General features: G+C 38.6%; 1 protein-coding gene across 1 annotated transcript in view; it reads right to left on the bottom strand.

The window, feature by feature from the left end:
* Positions 1-20,481, bottom strand: part of dph6 (diphthamine biosynthesis 6) — an 83,911-nt gene that overhangs the window by 11,415 nt on the left and 52,015 nt on the right. The window contains exon 13 of the mRNA XM_056477358.1: positions 4,967-5,206. Coding sequence (XP_056333333.1) covers positions 4,967-5,206 — 240 coding nt within the window. The remainder of the gene's footprint in view (positions 1-4,966; positions 5,207-20,481) is intronic.

Below are 20,481 nucleotides of genomic sequence, written 5' to 3' on the forward strand. Positions count from 1 at the left end.
GTGGAGGAGGTTTAGATGGTGTTTATAGCAGGTGGAGGAGGTTTAGATGGTGTTTATAGCAGGTGGAGGAGGTTTAGATGGTGTTTATAACAGGTGGAGGAGGTTTAGATGGTGTTTATAGCAGGTGGATGAGGTTTAGATGATGTTTATAACAGGTGGAGGAGGTTTAGATGGTGTTTATAGCAGGTGGAGGAGGTTTAGATGGTGTTCATAACAGGTGGAGGAGGTTTAGATGGTGTTTATAGCAGGTGGAGGAGGTTTAGATAGTGTTTATAACAGGTGGAGGAGGTTTAGATGATGTTTATAACAGGTGGAGGAGGTTTAGATGGTGTTCATAGCAGGTGGAGGAGGTTTAGATGGTGTTCATAACAGGTGGAGGAGGTTTAGATGGTGTTTATAACAGGTGGAGGAGGTTTAGATGGTGTTTATAGCAGGTGGAGGAGGTTTAGATGGTGTTTATAGCAGGTGGAGGAGGTTTAGATGGTGTTTATAACAGGTGGAGGAGGTTTAGATGGTGTTTATAACAGGTGGAGGAGGTTTAGATGGTGTTTATAACAGGTGGAGGAGGTTTAGATGGTGTTTATAGCAGGTGGATGAGGTTTAGATGGTGTTTATAACAGGTGGAGGAGGTTTAGATGGTGTTTATAGCAGGTGGAGGAGGTTTAGATGGTGTTTATAGCAGGTGGAGGAGGTTTAGATAGTGTTTATAGCAGGTGGAGGAGGTTTAGATGATGTTTATAACAGGTGGAGGAGGTTTAGATGGTGTTTATAGCAGGTGGAGGAGGTTTAGATGGTGTTCATAACAGGTGGAGGAGGTTTAGATGGTGTTTATAACAGGTGGAGGAGGTTTAGATGGTGTTTATAACAGGTGGAGGAGGTTTAGATGGTGTTCATAACAGGTGGAGGAGGTTTAGATGGTGTTTATAACAGGTGGAGGAGGTTTAGATGGTGTTTATAACAGGTGGAGGAGGTTTAGATGGTGTTTATAGCAGGTGGAGGAGGTTTAGATGGTGTTTATAGCAGGTGGAGGAGGTTTAGATAGTGTTTATAACAGGTGGAGGAGGTTTAGATGATGTTTATAACAGGTGGAGGAGGTTTAGATGGTGTTTATAGCAGGTGGAGGAGGTTTAGATGGTGTTCATAACAGGTGGAGGAGGTTTAGATGGTGTTTATAACAGGTGGAGGAGGTTTAGATGGTGTTTAAAACAGGTGGAGGAGGTTTAGATGGTGTTTATAACAGGTGGAGGAGGTTTAGATGGTGTTTATAGCAGGTGGAGGAGGTTTAGATGGTGTTCATAACAGGTGGAGGAGGTTTAGATGGTGTTTATAACAGGTGGAGGAGGTTTAGATGGTGTTTATAGCAGGTGGAGGAGGTTTAGATGGTGTTTATAGCAGGTGGAGGAGGTTTAGATGGTGTTTATAACAGGTGGAGGAGGTTTAGATGATGTTTATAACAGGTGGAGGAGGTTTAGATGGTGTTCATAGCAGGTGGAGGAGGTTTAGATGGTGTTCATAACAGGTGGAGGAGGTTTAGATGGTGTTCATAACAGGTGGAGGAGGTTTAGATGGTGTTCATAACAGGTGGAGGAGGTTTAGATGGTGTTCATAACAGGTGGAGGAGGTTTAGATGGTGTTTATAACAGGTGGAGGAGGTTTAGATGGTGTTCATAACAGGTGGAGGAGGTTTAGATGGTGTTTATAACAGGTGGAGGAGGTTTAGATGGTGTTTATAACAGGTGGAGGAGGTTTAGATGGTGTTTATAGCAGGTGGAGGAGGTTTAGATGGTGTTTATAGCAGGTGGAGGAGGTTTAGATAGTGTTTATAACAGGTGGAGGAGGTTTAGATGATGTTTATAACAGGTGGAGGAGGTTTAGATGATGTTTATAACAGGTGGAGGAGGTTTAGATGGTGTTCATAGCAGGTGGAGGAGGTTTAGATGGTGTTCATAACAGGTGGAGGAGGTTTAGATAGTGTTTATAACAGGTGGAGGAGGTTTAGATGATGTTTATAACAGGTGGAGGAGGTTTAGATGGTGTTTATAACAGGTGGAGGAGGTTTAGATGGTGTTTATAGCAGGTGGAGGAGGTTTAGATGGTGTTTATAGCAGGTGGAGGAGGTTTAGATAGTGTTTATAACAGGTGGAGGAGGTTTAGATGATGTTTATAGCAGGTGGAGGAGGTTTAGATGGTGTTAATAGCAGGTGGAGGAGGTTTAGATGGTGTTCATAACAGGTGGAGGAGGTTTAGATGGTGTTTATAGCAGGTGGAGGAGGTTTAGATGGTGTTCATAACAGGTGGAGGAGGTTTAGATGGTGTTTATAACAGGTGGAGGAGGTTTAGATGGTGTTTATAACAGCTGGAGGAGGTTTAGATGGTGTTTACAGCAGGTGGAGGAGGTTTAGATGGTGTTTATAACAGGTGGAGGAGGTTTAGATGGTGTTTACAGCAGGTGTAGGAGGTTTAGATGGTGTTTATAACACTCTTTACATCTGTTTACTAAGTCAATAGCCATGTGACCCTTTAATATAACAAAATAATTTGCTAATTAGTTCTCTTTATAAAACAAATCTGTTAACACTTAAACGTCTTTATAGATCACAACTGATTGCAATATTCAGATCTCCTAATACAAGATTAATTTATATTTAAATCACAAAGCAGAACAGTATTCATGAATGAATAATAGATATATATTAATGTAAATATTAATAATATTTAATATATATTTAAATAAATCAGACTAATGTCTAATCTTTTCCCAGAAATAAGTCAGCTTGTATAACAGCAGCTGAACGCATGAAGGTTTACACACTCATTAAAGCAGCGGTGTTGGAAAGTGTGTTGGAAGCAGTTGTGAGTGTGATCAGTGTTTGGATTGATCTGAAGTTAAACCGTCTCTATAACACACACGCCTAGCTCTCCACAAACAACACATGCAGTAATTAACCCTGCAAACTCCATCACACACTCCATTACAGACAATATGAACGCTTCCGCTTCATCTCCTCTGACCAGAGGAGCTCAGATGAAGGAGGGGTTTACATCATATCACACACACGCACGCACGCATGCACGCACGCATGCACGCACGCACGCATGCACACACACAGTGAATCCACGTGCTGATGATGAATATTAGACAGATCACCAGTGACAGCATCAACAACACCACACACTTATTTTTGATCAAATATGTGTGATCAATAAGTCATGACAACATATGATTTCATGTTGCTTTTACTGTTTTGAATAGGTTTTAATAAGTTATTCACTCTAAAAGTAAATACCAGCCCCATCTGAATTTGCTATAGATTAAGTAAATTAGTCTTATGAGTAGGCCCACACAGTAGGAACACACAGGGCCATGCACAGGGGGGTGGCCTGGTGGCTAGAGCCACTGCCCCTTGGCCTTCATTGGCGGAGGTGCCCCTCTTGCTCAATCACCCCCCCCCCCCTCCACCCCCACCCCCGAGCTCCATTTGCGATCACTGATTGGCTCAGCTCTGCATCACTGGGAGGACACTTCATTTGCATATAAACGTCAGACTCGTGAAGGAGCTCTGGGATTAATTGCTTTCCCCTAATCGAGCTCTCTTAAGTAAACATAAAATAATGAAACAAAGCAGAGAGCAAGAGGAAACATTCAGCACTATCTCAGAGCAAACACGCTAGTCAAAGGATTAAGATAATACTGGTCTTGAATTAAGACTCCACAAATGCAGTGCCGGACCCCATCAGCACATCTGTGCGTCTCCAGGCCGCGTTTACACTCAAATCTCATTGATTTTACACATAACTCTGCTTTTGTTTTGAGTTGCACTTTAAAGAGCTACTTTATTCAATATTAGTAATCCAGCAGCATGTCAAATGTAATTCACATTTAAATTGACGTCAATTCTACAACCAGTTATTTTTCTTTGTTTTAATGGTTCTAATAACACTGTTTAATGCTGCCCTTTAAAGAAAATCTGGATATACCAAGGCATAGTCCAATAAAAAGAGAACAGTTTATGGAAATGACCATACAATGAGCACTAGACATCATTGTTCTCCTGTAAATTACACAAGTGTAAAACCCCAGAGGACAAAAGGCCAATCAGAACACAAAGCAGACTGTTGCGTGACTCACAGGCCACGCCCCTATCATTTGCATGTGCTTTAGGTCAGGTTTCACCTCATCTGGACCTGACGAGCAGCCGCATCATCAGGAGATCAGCAGCCAAAACACAGGCTGATGTGTAGCTCTGGGATCATTAATATTTATGACAGAGCCAAATATGGTTTAATATGGAGCCTCTGACGCTGAGGGGACTTTATGGGGTAATAAACGAGCATATAAAACCGTTTCTGGAGGTTTACCTAAGCCATATACCTACTGCCAGAGAATACTTTCACTTATTGAACCAATACTAAATACTAAATCTAAGCAAATGAATAAATACAAATTCCACTAATGGACACTAGTATTCAGCTTAAAGGCTTCACTAGGGTAATTAGGGTAAAGTTAGGGTAATTAGGCAAGTCATTGTATAACAGTGGTTTATTCTGGAGACAATCCAACACTAATATTGCTGAAGGGGGCTAATAATATTGACCTTAACATGAGTTTAAAACAATTAAAACTACTTTTATTCTAGCTGAAATAAAACAAATAAGACTTTCTCCAGAAGAGCAAATATTAGAGGAAATACTGTGAGGAACTCCTGAATCTGTTCAACAGGATTTGGGGAATATTTGAGAAAGAAAGAAATGTACAGGAGGGCAAATAATTCAGATTCAGTCGCCTATGCCAGAATTGACTAAGATTAATAAACTACAGAAACTGCTCGCTCTACAAACGAGTGTGTTCATGGCTATTCATACAGTAAAACGCTGAATAATATAATAAGAAAATATCAGTGTGCAACATCAAGCAGCAGAATGAGCATGTGTGTGTGTGTGTGTGTGTGTGTGTGTGTGTGCTCACCTGTCCGTCCTGCAGTCGTGTTCTCCAGGCTGCGCTGACGGCTGCACTGTATTTGACATCTGTGATGTAGATGTGCGCCTGCAGAACGTTCCTCAGCGTCAGTGCAGAGCTCACGGCCTCCAGAACCTTCTCTGTGTGACTGAAGCAGAGCTGAGCCTGGAGCAGCGGCGGACCGTCCAGCAGAACCATACGGCACGGGACTAGAGGGATCTGACCGGTACAGAACACTGCACCGCCAACCTGACAGACACAAACACACACACATGACAATGCCCTGTGAATCTTTACATTTAGAATAAAAGCAGTTTGTTTTAAACTCATGTTAAGCTCAATATTATTAGCCCCTTCAGCAATATTAGTGTTGGATTGTCTCCAGAATACACCACTGTTATACAATGAGTTGCCTAATTACCCTAACTTTACCCTAATTACCCTAGTGAAGCCTTTAAATGTGACTTTAAGCTGAATACTAGTGTCTTGAAGAATATCTAGTCTAATATTATGTGCTGTCATCATGATATAGACAATAGACATCAGTGATTAGAGATGAGACACTGTCATGATTAGAGATGAGTTGGAGATATCTGCTCTCCGTTAAACAGAAATCAGGTAAAAATAAAAGACTAAAAATTTAACCCAAACTCAACTGTACATCTAAAATGTGCATGAATGATACAGAATGTACAACTGATTACAGGAATAATAATTAAAGATGCCTCTATACAGTTAGACTTTCAGGAGCTAATCAAGATTTCACAATGTTCCAGCACCTCAGTTCAGCATGAAGAACTTTCAATCTGTTTTTGTAGCCTATTGATGAAACCTGCCGGACTACTGCAAATGCTGGAGCTTTACATTAAAAGGTGTAATTCATTAACATTATTAAAGCTCTGGTGTTTGAACAGCAGAGCCTCAATTAATGCGCTACACCTTCATTGTTATTTTATCACCTCCAGCTGCTGTTTCACATGAACGACGCGCAAATGTGCAGCTCCGACGCATTCATAACCTGATAATGAGCTGAGAATCCACACATAAACTCACAACCCAGCAGATACAGATACAGATGCACTCTCAGACACACAGCACTGCAGGTGAGGAGATCCTGTGCAGTATGAGGACTCACGTGAGGGCTGGGTTTAGGGGTAGTGCCATATGAGAAACCAGCAGGGGGCGCTCAACCTGCGGTCTGTGTGGGTCCTAATGCCCCAGTATAGTGAGGGGGACTGCTCAGTGAGCGTCGTCTTTCAGATGAGATGTTAAACCGAGCTCCTGACTCTCTGTGCTCATTAATAACCCCAGGATGTCCTTTGAACAAGAGTAGGGGGGTTTAACCCTGGCATCCTGACCAAATCTGCCCACCGGCTTCTGCCCATCATGGCCTCCTAACCATCTCCATATCATAACTGGCTTCATCACTCTGTCTCCTCTCCACCAATCAGCTGGTGTGCGGTCTGGTGCAATATGACTGTCGTCACTGATGGTGGTGGACGAGGAGATTCCCCCCCAAACATGTGTAAAGCACTTTAAGTGTCTAGAAAAGCACTCTATAAATGTAAGGAATGATAATAATTATTATTATAAGAAGTTTTTACAGAATAAAATACATTACACCTATTGAGAGTCCTCATAAACCACCAAAACAAATGTGTGTTTTATTTCAACCTCTATGAGACACAAACTTGTATAATCACATGGGTGTGACCTAGGAGTTACATGGTTAATATGGTTTACAAGGACACACAAGTGGTTTTATGTGTCCCCATAATTCTGAACACTTAAAAAACACATTCAAAATTAGCCACAGCTTTCCATAAGGACTGGGTTTAGCATTAGGGTCATACAATAAGTGTTTTTACAGTATAAAATACATTTCGTCTATAGAGAGTCCTCATAAAACACCACTACCAACATGTGTGTTTTATTTCAAACTAAAAATGGTCTAATCACTATTGTTGGATGCTCATGCATTAGAGAACAAACTCACATTGCATTTAATGCTATTCAAGACAGATATAGGTCTACATTATGCCTAAAATATTTGCACAGATTTATACTTACAGGACTCAAGGGTGAAACAGGAGGATCAGACTCTTTCTTAGAAAGGCCTATGATGCTCTTTCTTGAGGAAAAAGAGTCTTTTGTGACTTGGAAACATTAAGTTTAGATGTAGGAGGAGAAATATACAGTCTGTCCAGTAAAACACATCATTACAGCTATGGAGAGAGCCCATAAAGAGGCAAGTGTGCACTTGTTTATGTGATTTATGAGGACACAAACCTGTAGTTTGGAGTTACATGTTATGATGGTTTACAAGGACATACAAGGGCTTTTATAGTGTCCTCGCAATTCCAAACACATAAAAATCATGCTTTACAGTGTTTATTCACATTCAAATTTTGCTTAGGCCCTTTATTCATCAGGGGTCGCCACAGCAGAATGAACCGACAACTATTCCAGCATGTTTTATCCAGCTGCAACCCAGTACTGGGAAACACCCATACACACTTATTCACACTCATACACTACGGCCAATTCAGTTGATCAGTTCCCCTATAGCGCATGTGTTTGGACTGTGGGGTAAACCAGAGCACCCGGAGGAAACCCACGCCAACACGGGGAGAACATGCTAACTCCACACAGAAACACCACCTGACCCAGCCGAGGCTCAAACCAGTGACCTTCTTGCTGTGAGGCCACAGTGCTAACCACTGAGCCACCATGTCACCTTGTGTGTGTTTTATTTCAAACTAAAATGGTCTAATCACTAGAATCAGTTTGAACATCAATCCTTATTCCTTCTTATAGAGCTCAAGAGTGAAGCAGGAGGATCAGACTCTTTCTTAGAAACCGCCTGTGATGTTCTGTCTTGAGCAAAATGAGCATTTGAGCATTGCCTCGGAAACAACGGCTCAACAAAACCCAGTTTGCTGGAGGGAGCAAATAGTCACATCCATTTCCATAATCATACGGGTTTCCCATGATTCCTGCTGCTGGCTTCACTTGTCATGTTTGATGAATCTTCAGCAGCTCTGGATTACCGGGACGCGGCGCAGGCTCCCAGCGGCGGATCAATCAGCGCTTCATTTACCTGCCAGCGTTATTCGCAGAGCCACATCCATCCACAGCACCTACAGCAAACACACACTGGCGGTTCGCTCATCTTCTGCTATTTCTGTGCAGAATTCAGCAAAAACACTCAGTGGATTTCTGCATTTATGAGAGCGTCGTAAATAAGAACGTGATAAAACCTTAACCTTTATTGAAGGTGTACAATGCAAATCCAACTGGATCCACTTAACTGTAAATAATGCTGGGTTCACTTAATTCCTTTATGCTTTCCCAACACAAATCGATTAAGAGCATTTAATTGTTTCTACTAATTTAAGTGGAGTGAACATTTAAGTTCCCCAAAAACTCTAGAGTTGTGTTGTTTGAGCTCATTTAAAGGCTTCACTAGGGTAATTAGGGTAAAGTTAGGGTATTCTGGAGACAATCCAACACTAATATTGCTGAAGGGGGCGAATAATATTGAGCTTAACATGAGTTTAAAACTATTAAAAACTGCTTTTATTCTAGCTGAAATAAAACAAATAAGACTTTCTGCAGAATGAATATTAGAGGAAATACTGTGAGAAACTCCTGAATCTGGTCAACATCATCTGGGGAATATTTGAGAAAGATTAATAATTTTGACCTCAACTGTATTTACAAACATTTGACTCAACGAAGGACTAAATAAGTCTGTGAAAGTCGACGGTATTATAATGCCATCCAAACACAATCCAAGATGGAGTCGCACACACACACACACACACACGCACACGCACACGCACACACACACACACACACACACACACACACAGAACCGGCCTTCAGAAAAAGGCCTCACATTTGTGCATTTGAATATCAAAAGCGAGACCTCTTGGCGATTATAATATTCGCGCAATAAAAAACAGGTGCGGCGTGATCAATTATTAAGAGCCGTGCGCAGGTACTTCAGGGAGGAGGAGGAGACGGGGGAATACTATTTACATAAAATTAACAGTTCAAAAGAATGAGTTCACACACCAATCAAACTTGTTAATTGACTGTCAATGGCGCGTCCCTGAATATACAACACAACTACATTATTCATCCTGCGGCTTGACAAGGAAGACAGGCCAATTTGCATGGGCGTCCAAAATCTGATCAACAACTACAACGCCGCATGCATTTTTAATAGAGCCTCATTAATATTCATAGGGGTCAAGCTACGGCGCTGCGTTTCATTTAACTCTTTGCAGACGGCAAAAGTGTTTCAGGTAAGAGCAACTTTAAGACCCTTTTCCCTCTTGGTCTGCCGCTTTGAGCTCCTCGTGAAGACTGTGCTGGGAGTTCAGCTGCTTCTGAGACTTGCTGATTAATCTGACAGATATGTTTGTTGGAGAAATGCACAGTGTAGACACTCACAGCATTACACTTCTAATAAATGAATGAGTGAATGTTGTTGAGTGAACTAACTAAACAATTAACTAAAGAACTAACTAAATAAATACATCCAATGCACTGAAGCCTAATGTTATTGTTAGCTATTTTAGACTCTTATTATTATTATTATATTGGTATAATACATTATTAAACATTTATAGCTGTTACTCATTTTTATTGTAAAAGCACAGTGTGCACACACATCATTAGGCACATTTTAAATAAATGATTGAATGTTGTTTGTAAAATAAATAAATATTTATACATGAACTCTAAGAGTTATTTTAGACTGTTATTATTATTATTATAAATAGTATTATGTTGGTATAATAATACATTCAACGAACTGAAGTCTAAAGTTAAGTGCTATTTTAGACTACTATTATTATTATTATTATTATAAATATTATTATGTTGGTATAATATAATAATATATTTATAAATAAATAAATACATAAAATATGTCTGATGAACTGAAGTCTTGTTATTATTATTATTATTATTATAAATAAATAAATAAATAAATAAATAAATAAATAAATAAATAAATAAATAAATAAATAAATACATCAGATGAACTGAAGTCTAATGTTTTATTATTATAAATATTATGCTGGTATAATATAATAATAGTACATTATTATTATAATTAAATAAATAAACAAATAGATAAATAATTAATTAATTAAATAAATAAATAAATAAGATGAACTGAAGTCTAATGCTAAGTGTTATTTAGACTGCTATTATTATTATTATAAATATTATTATGTTGGTATAATATACTACTACTACTACTACTAATAATAATAATAATAATAATAATAATAATACTACTAATAATAATAATAATAATGCATTTTATTTATGAGTCGTTTTTCTCACAACCCAAAGCTCTATTCTATATTGTTATTTGATTAGTATAATACTTTATTATTGTTATTAATATACGATCCACATTATTATTATTAGTGATTTTGTCAGCTCTATTAGCTTGTCTATTTTAACGCACCATGTTAAACAGTAAAAATGAGAGCATTTCCTCTTGTTTTCACTTATTTTTGGTCCTCATACATTTACTCATTTTGTATTTATTATTCAGATTATTTTAGCCCCCAAAAAATCTCATCAACAGCCATAATTCTGCGTGTGTATATTTAAAAGAGCAGAGAGAGAGAGAGAGAGAGAGTTTATGAATATTCACAGGGGTCAAGCTGTGGCGCCATGTTCACTTAACTCTCAGCAAACACAGCTTTAGCACAACTGGAGGCTTTTCCCCTCCTCATGCATTATCAATCAGCGTCTCATAAGGCCTCCAGAAGCGGACGAGTGCTGAAAGGTCAAAATCCTGAAGGAAAGACGCGTGTCCATGACAGACGCATGTAAATGAAGAGTGTTTTAATTGTGCGCGAGTGAAATCTCAGCGGTGTAGGGCTCTTATTTGTTTGTTTGCGGCGCGGCTGTGGCTGTAGAGGTGACATTAGCCGCGGATATTTCTGCTAAAGTGACCTGCTATCGACGAACAGTCAGACGGTGGTCAAGGACGAGGATTAAAAACACCATCAGGTATGCTAATGGACACACACTCCGCCTTAATGCATAATTGATCCTGTGAACAACAACACACACACACACACACACTGCTGGGCTCACCATTCACACACTACACTTCTGTGATGATGATGAAGAAACTAGTGTGTGTGTTTTAGTTTTGACCGGAGATTAAATTGAGACTCAAAATCAGCCCAGAGTGGATGAAAACAACCCAACAGCACACATGGGTTAAACTGCAAAGTTCCGATTAGTTCCGGTTTGGCCTAGTGTGCACACAACTCCTGCATCTTAGGGTGCGTTCACAGCTGTAGTGCGCTTCCTTTGGTGCAGACTGATGTTAAAAAGGATCCATTGCAGTGTTTTTCAGCCATTTTGGTTGTTTCACACCAGACTAGCTGCTCTGAACAGAACCAGATGAAACCAACCAATACGCTTAATAACATCCACATCAGTCTCAGGCTCCAGTCCAGTACACATTTTCATGCTCTTTATTCACGGACATCTTTCCGTGTCATTCACTCAGATGTACACTACTGGTGGACCATCTGAGGGGGTTTAAATGAAACACCCTAAACAGACAGACAGACAGACAGACAGACAGACAGACAGACAGACAGACAGACAGACAGATAGATAGATAGATAGATAGATAGATAGATAGATAGATAGATAGATAGATAGATAGATAGATAGATAAAAACAGTTTGAAAAGGATAGATAGATAGATAGATAGATAGATAGATAGATAGATAGATAGATAGATAGATAGATAGATAGATAGATAGATAGATAGATAGATAGATAGATAAAAACAGTTTGAAAAGGATAGATAGATAGATAGATAGATAGATAGATAGATAGATAGATAGATAGATAGATAGATAGATAGATAGATAGGTAGATAGATAGGTAGATAGATAGATAGATAGATAGATAGATAAAAACAGTTTGAAAAGGATAGATAGATAGATAGATAGATAGATAGATAGATAGATAGATAGATAGATAGATAGATAGATAGATAGATAGATAGATAGATAGATAGATAGATAGATAGATAGATAAAACAGTTTGAAAAGGATAGATAGATAGATAGATAGATAGATAGATAGATAGATAGATAGATAGATAGATAGATAGATAGATAGATAAAAACAGTTTGAAAAGGATAGATAGATAGATAGATAGATAGATAGATAGATAGATACATAGATAGATAGATAGATAGATAGATAGATAGATAGATAGATAGATAGATAGATAGATAGATAGATAGATAGATAGATAGATAGATAGATAAAAACAGTTTGAAAAGGATAGATAGATAGATAGATAGATAGATAGATAGATAGATAGATAGATAGATAGATAGATAGATAGATAGATAGATAGATAGATAGATAGATAGATAAAAACAGTTTGAAAAGGATAGATAGATAGATAGATAGATAGATAGATAGATAGATAGATAGATAGATAGATAGATAGATAGATAGATAGATAGATAGATAGATAGATAAAAACAGTTTGAAAAGGATAGATAGATAGATAGATAGATAGATAGATAGATAGATAGATAGATAGATAGATAGATAGATAGATAGATAGATAGATAGATAGATAAAAACAGTTTGAAAAGGATAGATAGATAGATAGATAGATAGATAGATAGATACATAGATAGATAGATAGATAGATAGATAGATAGATAGATAGATAGATAGATAGATAGATAGATAGATAGATAAAAACAGTTTGAAAAGGATAGATAGATAGATAGATAGATAGATAGATAGATAGATAGATAGATAGATAGATAGATAGATAGATAGATAGATAGATAGATAGATAGATAGATAGATAGATAGATAGATAGATAGATAATCAAATGACACCTCATACATACACACTGCACCTTTGCTTCAAGACATACAGCCTTGTAGGTCTAGGCCAATCAGATGGAATATTCTAATGAGGGGGAACTTGCTTTTATCCCCTTACCTAACCCTATAAAGGGACTAAGCCGAAGGAAAATGAATGAACAATATTATTTTGTAAGGACATTTACAATATTTGGATATAAATTACAGCGTTCGACCGTGAATGACGTCCTGCCAGAACGAGTGGTGTCGTACAGCTGAAGAAAAACAATTGGTCCTCAGTCAAATTATTACACTTTTACAAATATTTCACAAGTGCTGTTTATCACAGCGAGAAAACTCTCACAGTATTTCCTCTAATATCTGTTCTTCTGGAGAAAGTCTTATTTGTTTATTTCAGCTAGAATAAAAGCAGTTTTTAATAGTTTTAAACTCATGTTAAGGTCAATATTATTCACCCCCTTCAGCAATATTAGTGTTGGATTGTCTCCAGAATAAACCACTGTTATACAATGACTTGCCTAATTACCCTAACTTTACCCTAATTACCCTAGTGAAGCCTTTAAATGTGACTTTAAGCTGAATACTAGTGTCTTGAAGAATATCTAGTCTAATATTATGTGCTGTCATCATGATATAGACAATAGACATCAGTGATTAGAGATGAGTTATTAACACTGTTATGATGTGTGGAAAAGATTTCCTCTCTATTAAACTGCAGTTGGAAACTTTCAGGAAAATAATGAACATTCGTAAGTGAATTAACCTGACCAATCATGATCAAGTATTCCTGAGCATTATAAACATGATGATGATGATGATGATTACTGGTGTCCTGCTGCTGAGACACGCATCCCCACGCCTGGCTTCTGTTCCTCCTGAAGGTCTCTGTGTGTGTGTGTGTGTGTGTGTGTGTGTGTGTGTGTGTGTCTGAGCCTCAGAAACACACGTCAGCGTAGATCAGTGTTACTCCAGCAGGCTAATAATAGCTGCACAAAAGGAGAAGCGCACAAATATGAAGGAGAAGAAGAAGCAGAAGCAGAAGAGCGGGTGTGTCTGAGCTGAAGATGCCCAGAGACGGATGAGCAGCGCTGTCACGTCCTCTTCTGTCAAACACACACACACACACACACTATTCCTGTCTGTTGGCTGTGTAAAGCGAGGTCATGCAGAGTATCAGGATAACACACACAATAAGTGTTTAGCAGTATTAGCATTGTTGTGCTCGTCCTCTTCATCCTCCAGCACTGACAGTTTCATCATCATCATCATCATCAGCTCCTCATTATTATTCTTGCTGTATTTTTATTATTGACATTTTATTAAAACCATCGCAGACGCTGATCTCTACTGCTGTCATGATGCAGGCTGGACAATCGCCTCACAGCAAAAAGGTTGCAGGTTCGAGTCCTGGCTGGGTCAGTTGGTGTTTCTGTGTGGTTTGCATGTTCTCCCCGTGTTGGTGTGGGTTTCCTCCGGGTGCTCCGGTTTCCCCCACAGTCCAAACACATGCGCTATAGGGGAACTGATCAACTAAACTGGCCGTAGTGTATGAGTGTGTGTGTGTGAATGAGTGTGTATGGGTGTTTCCCAGTACTAGGTTGCAGCTGGAAGGGCATCCACTGTGTAAAACATATGATGGGATAGTTGGCGGTTCATTCCGCTGTGGTGACCCCTGATGAATAAAGGGACTAAGCTGAAGGAAAATGAATGAATGTTCAAGTATTTAAGCCCATACAGCCAGTTACACACACACACACACACACACACACACACACACAGGAGACCCCCTGATCTGCGCTCCGCTCTCCGTGACGCAGGCCTCAGACACACTGCTGACGAGCGGCTGGCTGGTGTGTGTTCTGGACAGGAGTGTGTGTGGACCTGCCCGCGGGACATGACAGGCCGCTCCACGCCTCGCTCGATCAAACAGGATCTTTCCAGGAGAACGCAAATGATCCATCATCCGGCGTCCTGCGCGCCCGCTAATCTGGCTAATGCGGCGAGGGCCGAGGGCCGTGGTGTCGCAGCGCATGATCTGCAGACGCGCCTCTGAGCGGGACACTGATGGGGGTCTGATACTGTGATGGACTGATGCTCTCATCGGGCTCTGAGGAGGGACGGATGGGGGTCTGAGGAGGGTCTGAGGGTCCCGGTCCGGTCTGAGCGGGTCTGAGAACGCCACACTGGGGGAATCATGTCAACCTGAGTCTCATCACACATTGAGCAGAGGCCTTTAGCGCACACACACACACACACATGGAGCAAGCCAACAGCTCATGCACTGGCAGATACACACACACAGACACAGAGCAGGCCTACAGCACACACACTGGTGGACACACACACATGCAGTTCCATCAGCAGAGCAGGAGAGGGCAGTGTGACTGTACCGTACACACACACACACACACACACCAGCTGATGCAGCAGAATGCTTATAATGTAATATGTAGTATTACGTTCAATAATGATAATATATTAATATTTAAACATTCAGATTTTATTATTATTATATTAGAACACCTACATTATAATTCACATCTGTATAAACATTATTATTTATTATATTATTATTAAATTATTATTATTATTTTTGCATCCTAAAATGACATATTTTGATGGTGTATTATGACAATGTTACAGCTGTTACATAATAACACACACAGCATGTGTATATACACACATAACAAGCGTAATCGACTTTATATCAAGGCCATAAACAATAATAACAGTTTATAATCACTTATAATCAAGCATAATGACTCTATAACGGCGGCTACAACAAAACCAACAGTACACTGTATTATAGCGAGCTCACATTCATATACATGTATAATAATATCATTTATTTTCCTTCAGTTTAGTCCCTTATTCATCAGGGCTCGCCACAGGGGAATGAAGCACCAATTATTCCAGCAAATGTTTTACACAGCGGATGCCCTTCCAGATGTAACCCAGTACTGGGAAACACCCATGCACACTCATCCACACTCACTCATACACTATAGTCAGTTTAGTTGATCAGTTCCCCTATAGCGCATGTGTCTGGACTGTGGGGGAAACCGGAGCACCCGGAGGAAACCCACACCAACACGGGGAGAACATGCAAACTCCACACAGAAACACCAACTGACCCAGCTGGTACTTGAACCAGCGACCTTCCTGCTGTGAGGCCACAGTGCTAACCACTGAGTCACCCAACAAATATCTTTTTTTTTAATAATTAAAGTGTTTTGCTTTGTTTTAAGCATTAATTCTGAGCACTTTGGTCACCGTTGTCATTTTAAGGTGTGATATAAAATGAAAGTTGAATACAGTAATAATCAGTGTTATCAATGCAATATTAATGATGCATTTCACTTTTCAAGATCCATTAATAAGTCAGATGTCATTGTATTTATAATATAATAAAAATATTCAAATGAACACAGATCAGGTTGTGTCAAGTGAAAGTTTTTATATTTTAATAAGAGTCATATTATTATGAGTCACTAATCATTCAAATGCTTAATATGTGAATGATAATAAACAGAATCATAATTATATTTACATTATGATCACCAAAATCATCTAAATCTTATGTAATAAACATAATACACGTATTATAATGGGTGGCACAGTGGCTCGGTGGTTAGCACTGTGGCCTCAGAGCAAGAACGTCACTGGTTCGAGTCCCAGCTGGGTCAGTTGGTGTTTAAATGAACTAAATTGGCCGTAGTGTATGAGTGTGTGTGTGTATGTGTGAATGAATGTGTATGGGTGTTTCCCAGTACTGGGTTGCGGCTGAAAGGGCATCCGCTGTGTAAAAGATATGCTGGAAGAGTTGGCGGTTCATTCTGCTGTGGCGACCCCTGCAGAATAAAGAGACTAAGCCGAAGTAAAAGGAATGAATGAATATTATAATACATTAAAATGTGTTACATGTATTTATATGCATTATCGTGTGCTTGTATATGCATATTAAGCTTCTGATTATTAATGAAAAAATACAGAGTGTATTGATTTATTGTGCATGTTTAGAGTAAATAAGAACATTGTAAAATTAATATAAAGTACAACAGGAGACACTATATAATAAAGTCTGATTACTTAATGCATCAATTCAACAGTGAAACCCATATTTATTAGTTAATATGTTAATGCTATTTAAATGTAAATTCTATTAGTTATTAACTTCATTATAAACAACAATTATGAGGATCTATACATCTTTACTATTTATTTTTAGCTTATTTTAATAGTTTACTGTTCACTCTTAAAGCAATATTGTACAGTGTTAGCCCTATTACAGTCACAGAATTATCAATCAATATTTCAGCATGCAATATATTAATTTTGGAACTATTAATCTAATTATGCAGTAAAGTCTTCGTTATTTGTTGCTGTTATGAACAGGAAATACAGTACAGTATTACAGTAAATAAATAGTGTATTTATTTACATACAATATTTATAAAATACAGCAAATACAGTCTGGATATACTTTAACAGCACTAAAGAATGCATAATTATTCACTGTCTGAGTGATATTAATATTCTGCATGTTCATAATCAGCATATATTGAGTTATTAAACATCAGCATATGTCTAATATAATCCTGTAATGTATTCTGCTTTTGGTTAACATAATTACAGCATTTATTCTGTATATCTGAGATATATTTATATTTAAATATCAATATTTTTGTGTTTTAGCAGCAAAACACAAGACTTTAGGAAGGGAATAACATAAGTTTTAAAAAAAGCTGTCATTTCAGGCTGCAAAACAAAAAATAATCCTGCAAAATCCATCCTGTGTGGACTAATATGCATACATAACTACAGTAAAAGTAACATTTGACAATATATATATATATAAAAGTATGAATAAGAAATATATAATAAATAAATATATAATAAATATATAATAAATAAATATATAATAAAACAATGTTCCAGTGGTGTCAGTGTGTGTCCCGTCACGCGGTGGACAGAGTCTTGTTGCCATAGGAATGGTCTGTTGGATGTGATGGGAGTGGACAGCACTCGCTGGTTTCAGCCCACACACACATACGAACACAAACACGCGCACACACACATGCACACACACGCACATTATATAAACACAAGCTCTTAGACTCAGATTCAGCCTCTGCATCTTCCAGTCTATCTGCACATACACGCACACGCACACACACACACACACATTGGTTAAGCACACAGGTTAGTCAGTGGCATGAGTTAACCAAGCCTCACCCTGACACTCTCTCTCATAAAACTAACACAGAAGTGACAGAAAATGTAGTTCATGGACTGGCCACTGGGGGGCTGGCTACAAAACACAGCACATTTCCACTGACTCCAATGTTAAAACGCCCACATTTACAGCAAACAAAGAGGTGTTTACAGCCTGGTAGAAAAAAGATTTTGGTGTATATGGGTAATATTGACCTTCATGACCACCGTGACGGAGGTGATTTTGTTTATTACTCCTCCGTTTCAGATATATTAGGCTTTAATATTTAGCAGAATTGAGGGCATGGCCACTTGAGTGATAGGTCTGCTGTTCACTAGTTGCTGAACTCGGCGTATATCATATTGTGCTTTGTTTATTGTGGCTCTACACAGTCAATCACCTTTTGGGATTATTATTTTTAACAATTATCAAATAATATGGCATGCCGTGCACTTTATTGTGCTCAGAAATCATTCAAGTCTGGCCTCTGGTGAGTAAAAAACTTGTATACTTTTATCTAGACATGTATTTGCTTTGAGATCATTCATTCATTCATTTTCATTTGGTTTAGTCCCTTATTTATCAGGGGTCGCCACAGCGGAATGAACCACCAACTATTCCAGCAGATGTTTTACACAGCGGATGCCCTTCGAGCTGCAACCCAGCACTGGGAAACACCCATACACACTCATTCAAAATAATAATAAAAATAATGATAATAACAACAACGACTACTACTACTACTACAACTAATAGTAATAATTAATGATAATATTAATAACAACAAATAATAACAACAGCAATGATAATAATAATAATAATAATAATATTAATAATAATTATAAATGAAGTAGCAGAACTGTTTTCACCAATAATACAAAATTATTAGCTCACACACAATGAAATGTATTTTGAAATAAAATACCAAATACCTCCATTTTAAGTGCATCAAAAGAGGTCATTTTTAATGAATGCAGGTTTTTTAGGTTAATTTGGAGAGGAGCACGTGATATGATTGAGCACGACTGGCCACTCATCTGTAATCAGTAATAATCCAATCAGAGTGATCCTAGTTTACTATAAATGGATCATTTTCTTCCTACTGTTTCTATCTTCGTTTGGAAGAATCCCCCCTTCCACCCCATCTCCTCCTTTTCCTCCCTTTTCTAAAGGGGGAGCTCTCAAGACCTACCTGATCTCGGATCTCCTGATATGCTTATCGACCGGGCGGGAGTCCTGGGCTCAAATATGTCCGAGCTCAGGGTTCTCTCCCGGGACAGCATGCCAAACCTGCTTTATACGCCAAGCATATCTAACTGGGAGCTCTTGAAACTATTCCTGAGCGCATCGTTTGGTGTTTTTCTGCATGAATGTCTCCTAAAAATGTGCATGCGGTGAACATTTTGCAGAGAAAACTGATCACACGGCAACAATTTTATGCACTCACACAAATGTTCCCAAATATAATGTACCTCGCATATATATTATTTCAGGCGCATATGCAAGCAGAACGGTCGCAATTTCGAGCCCCGCAATCTCAAATTCAAGCAGATTCAAGCACTTTGTCCAAAATCCAGGCACTTTTCTAACCTTGAAAACACGATATTAAAAATCAAGCATTTTCCAGGGTTTCCAGCACCCGTATGAACCCGGTCTCTTCATTAACTGTACACTGTATCTGCAGATCAGCTACTGGCATCTGAAACAGCCAATGAAGTATTGTAGGATCACCTCTGTAGGACTTATTGTGTGTTGTTTGTGTTATGGTCTTGGCATCTACATCATCAATCCATCTAAAACTACTATTATTTGAGCAGCATACTCATTCTCAAAAGATTATTTCAGTTCTTCTTTAACTGGAAGAGTCCCGGTTTACCCCCCCAGTGAACACCACTACAGCATCTTCAGGTGTTTTATGTATGATACCTGCAGCACTGAGACTGATCAGGTTCTGAAGGCTCCACATAAGGACTGATATTTTATTCCTGCTCATTTCTTAAGCAAAGATGCTGATGCTGAATTCTACACTTTACTGCCATTAAATATGACTGGTCTTAGCATTGTGCAGTTTACTATGTTCAATGACTGCTGACTTTAGTCTGTTATTCTCTTCATGTGTGTGTTGCATAACTTCCATCCCTTCTCCAAGTATCGACCACCTTCTTAATCAATTTTCTGTTCTGATCTCAAGCCGAGGCAAATAACTGAGAAAGCACGATCCAGAGGCTGTCATTATGTAGACTTCTTACAAAGTATTTTACAAAGTATTCTAATACAAAATATGAACCCATATTCATAAACCTGATCAAATACAAATGACACATGCATCATAAATACTGCCCATCCCTGTGTGTGAATATGTGTTTGTGTGTGATTGGAGATGTGCATGCTGC

This window comes from Danio aesculapii, chromosome 17 (genome assembly GCF_903798145.1).
Source record: "Danio aesculapii chromosome 17, fDanAes4.1, whole genome shotgun sequence".
In the NCBI taxonomy this organism is placed as follows: domain Eukaryota; kingdom Metazoa; phylum Chordata; class Actinopteri; order Cypriniformes; family Danionidae; genus Danio; species Danio aesculapii.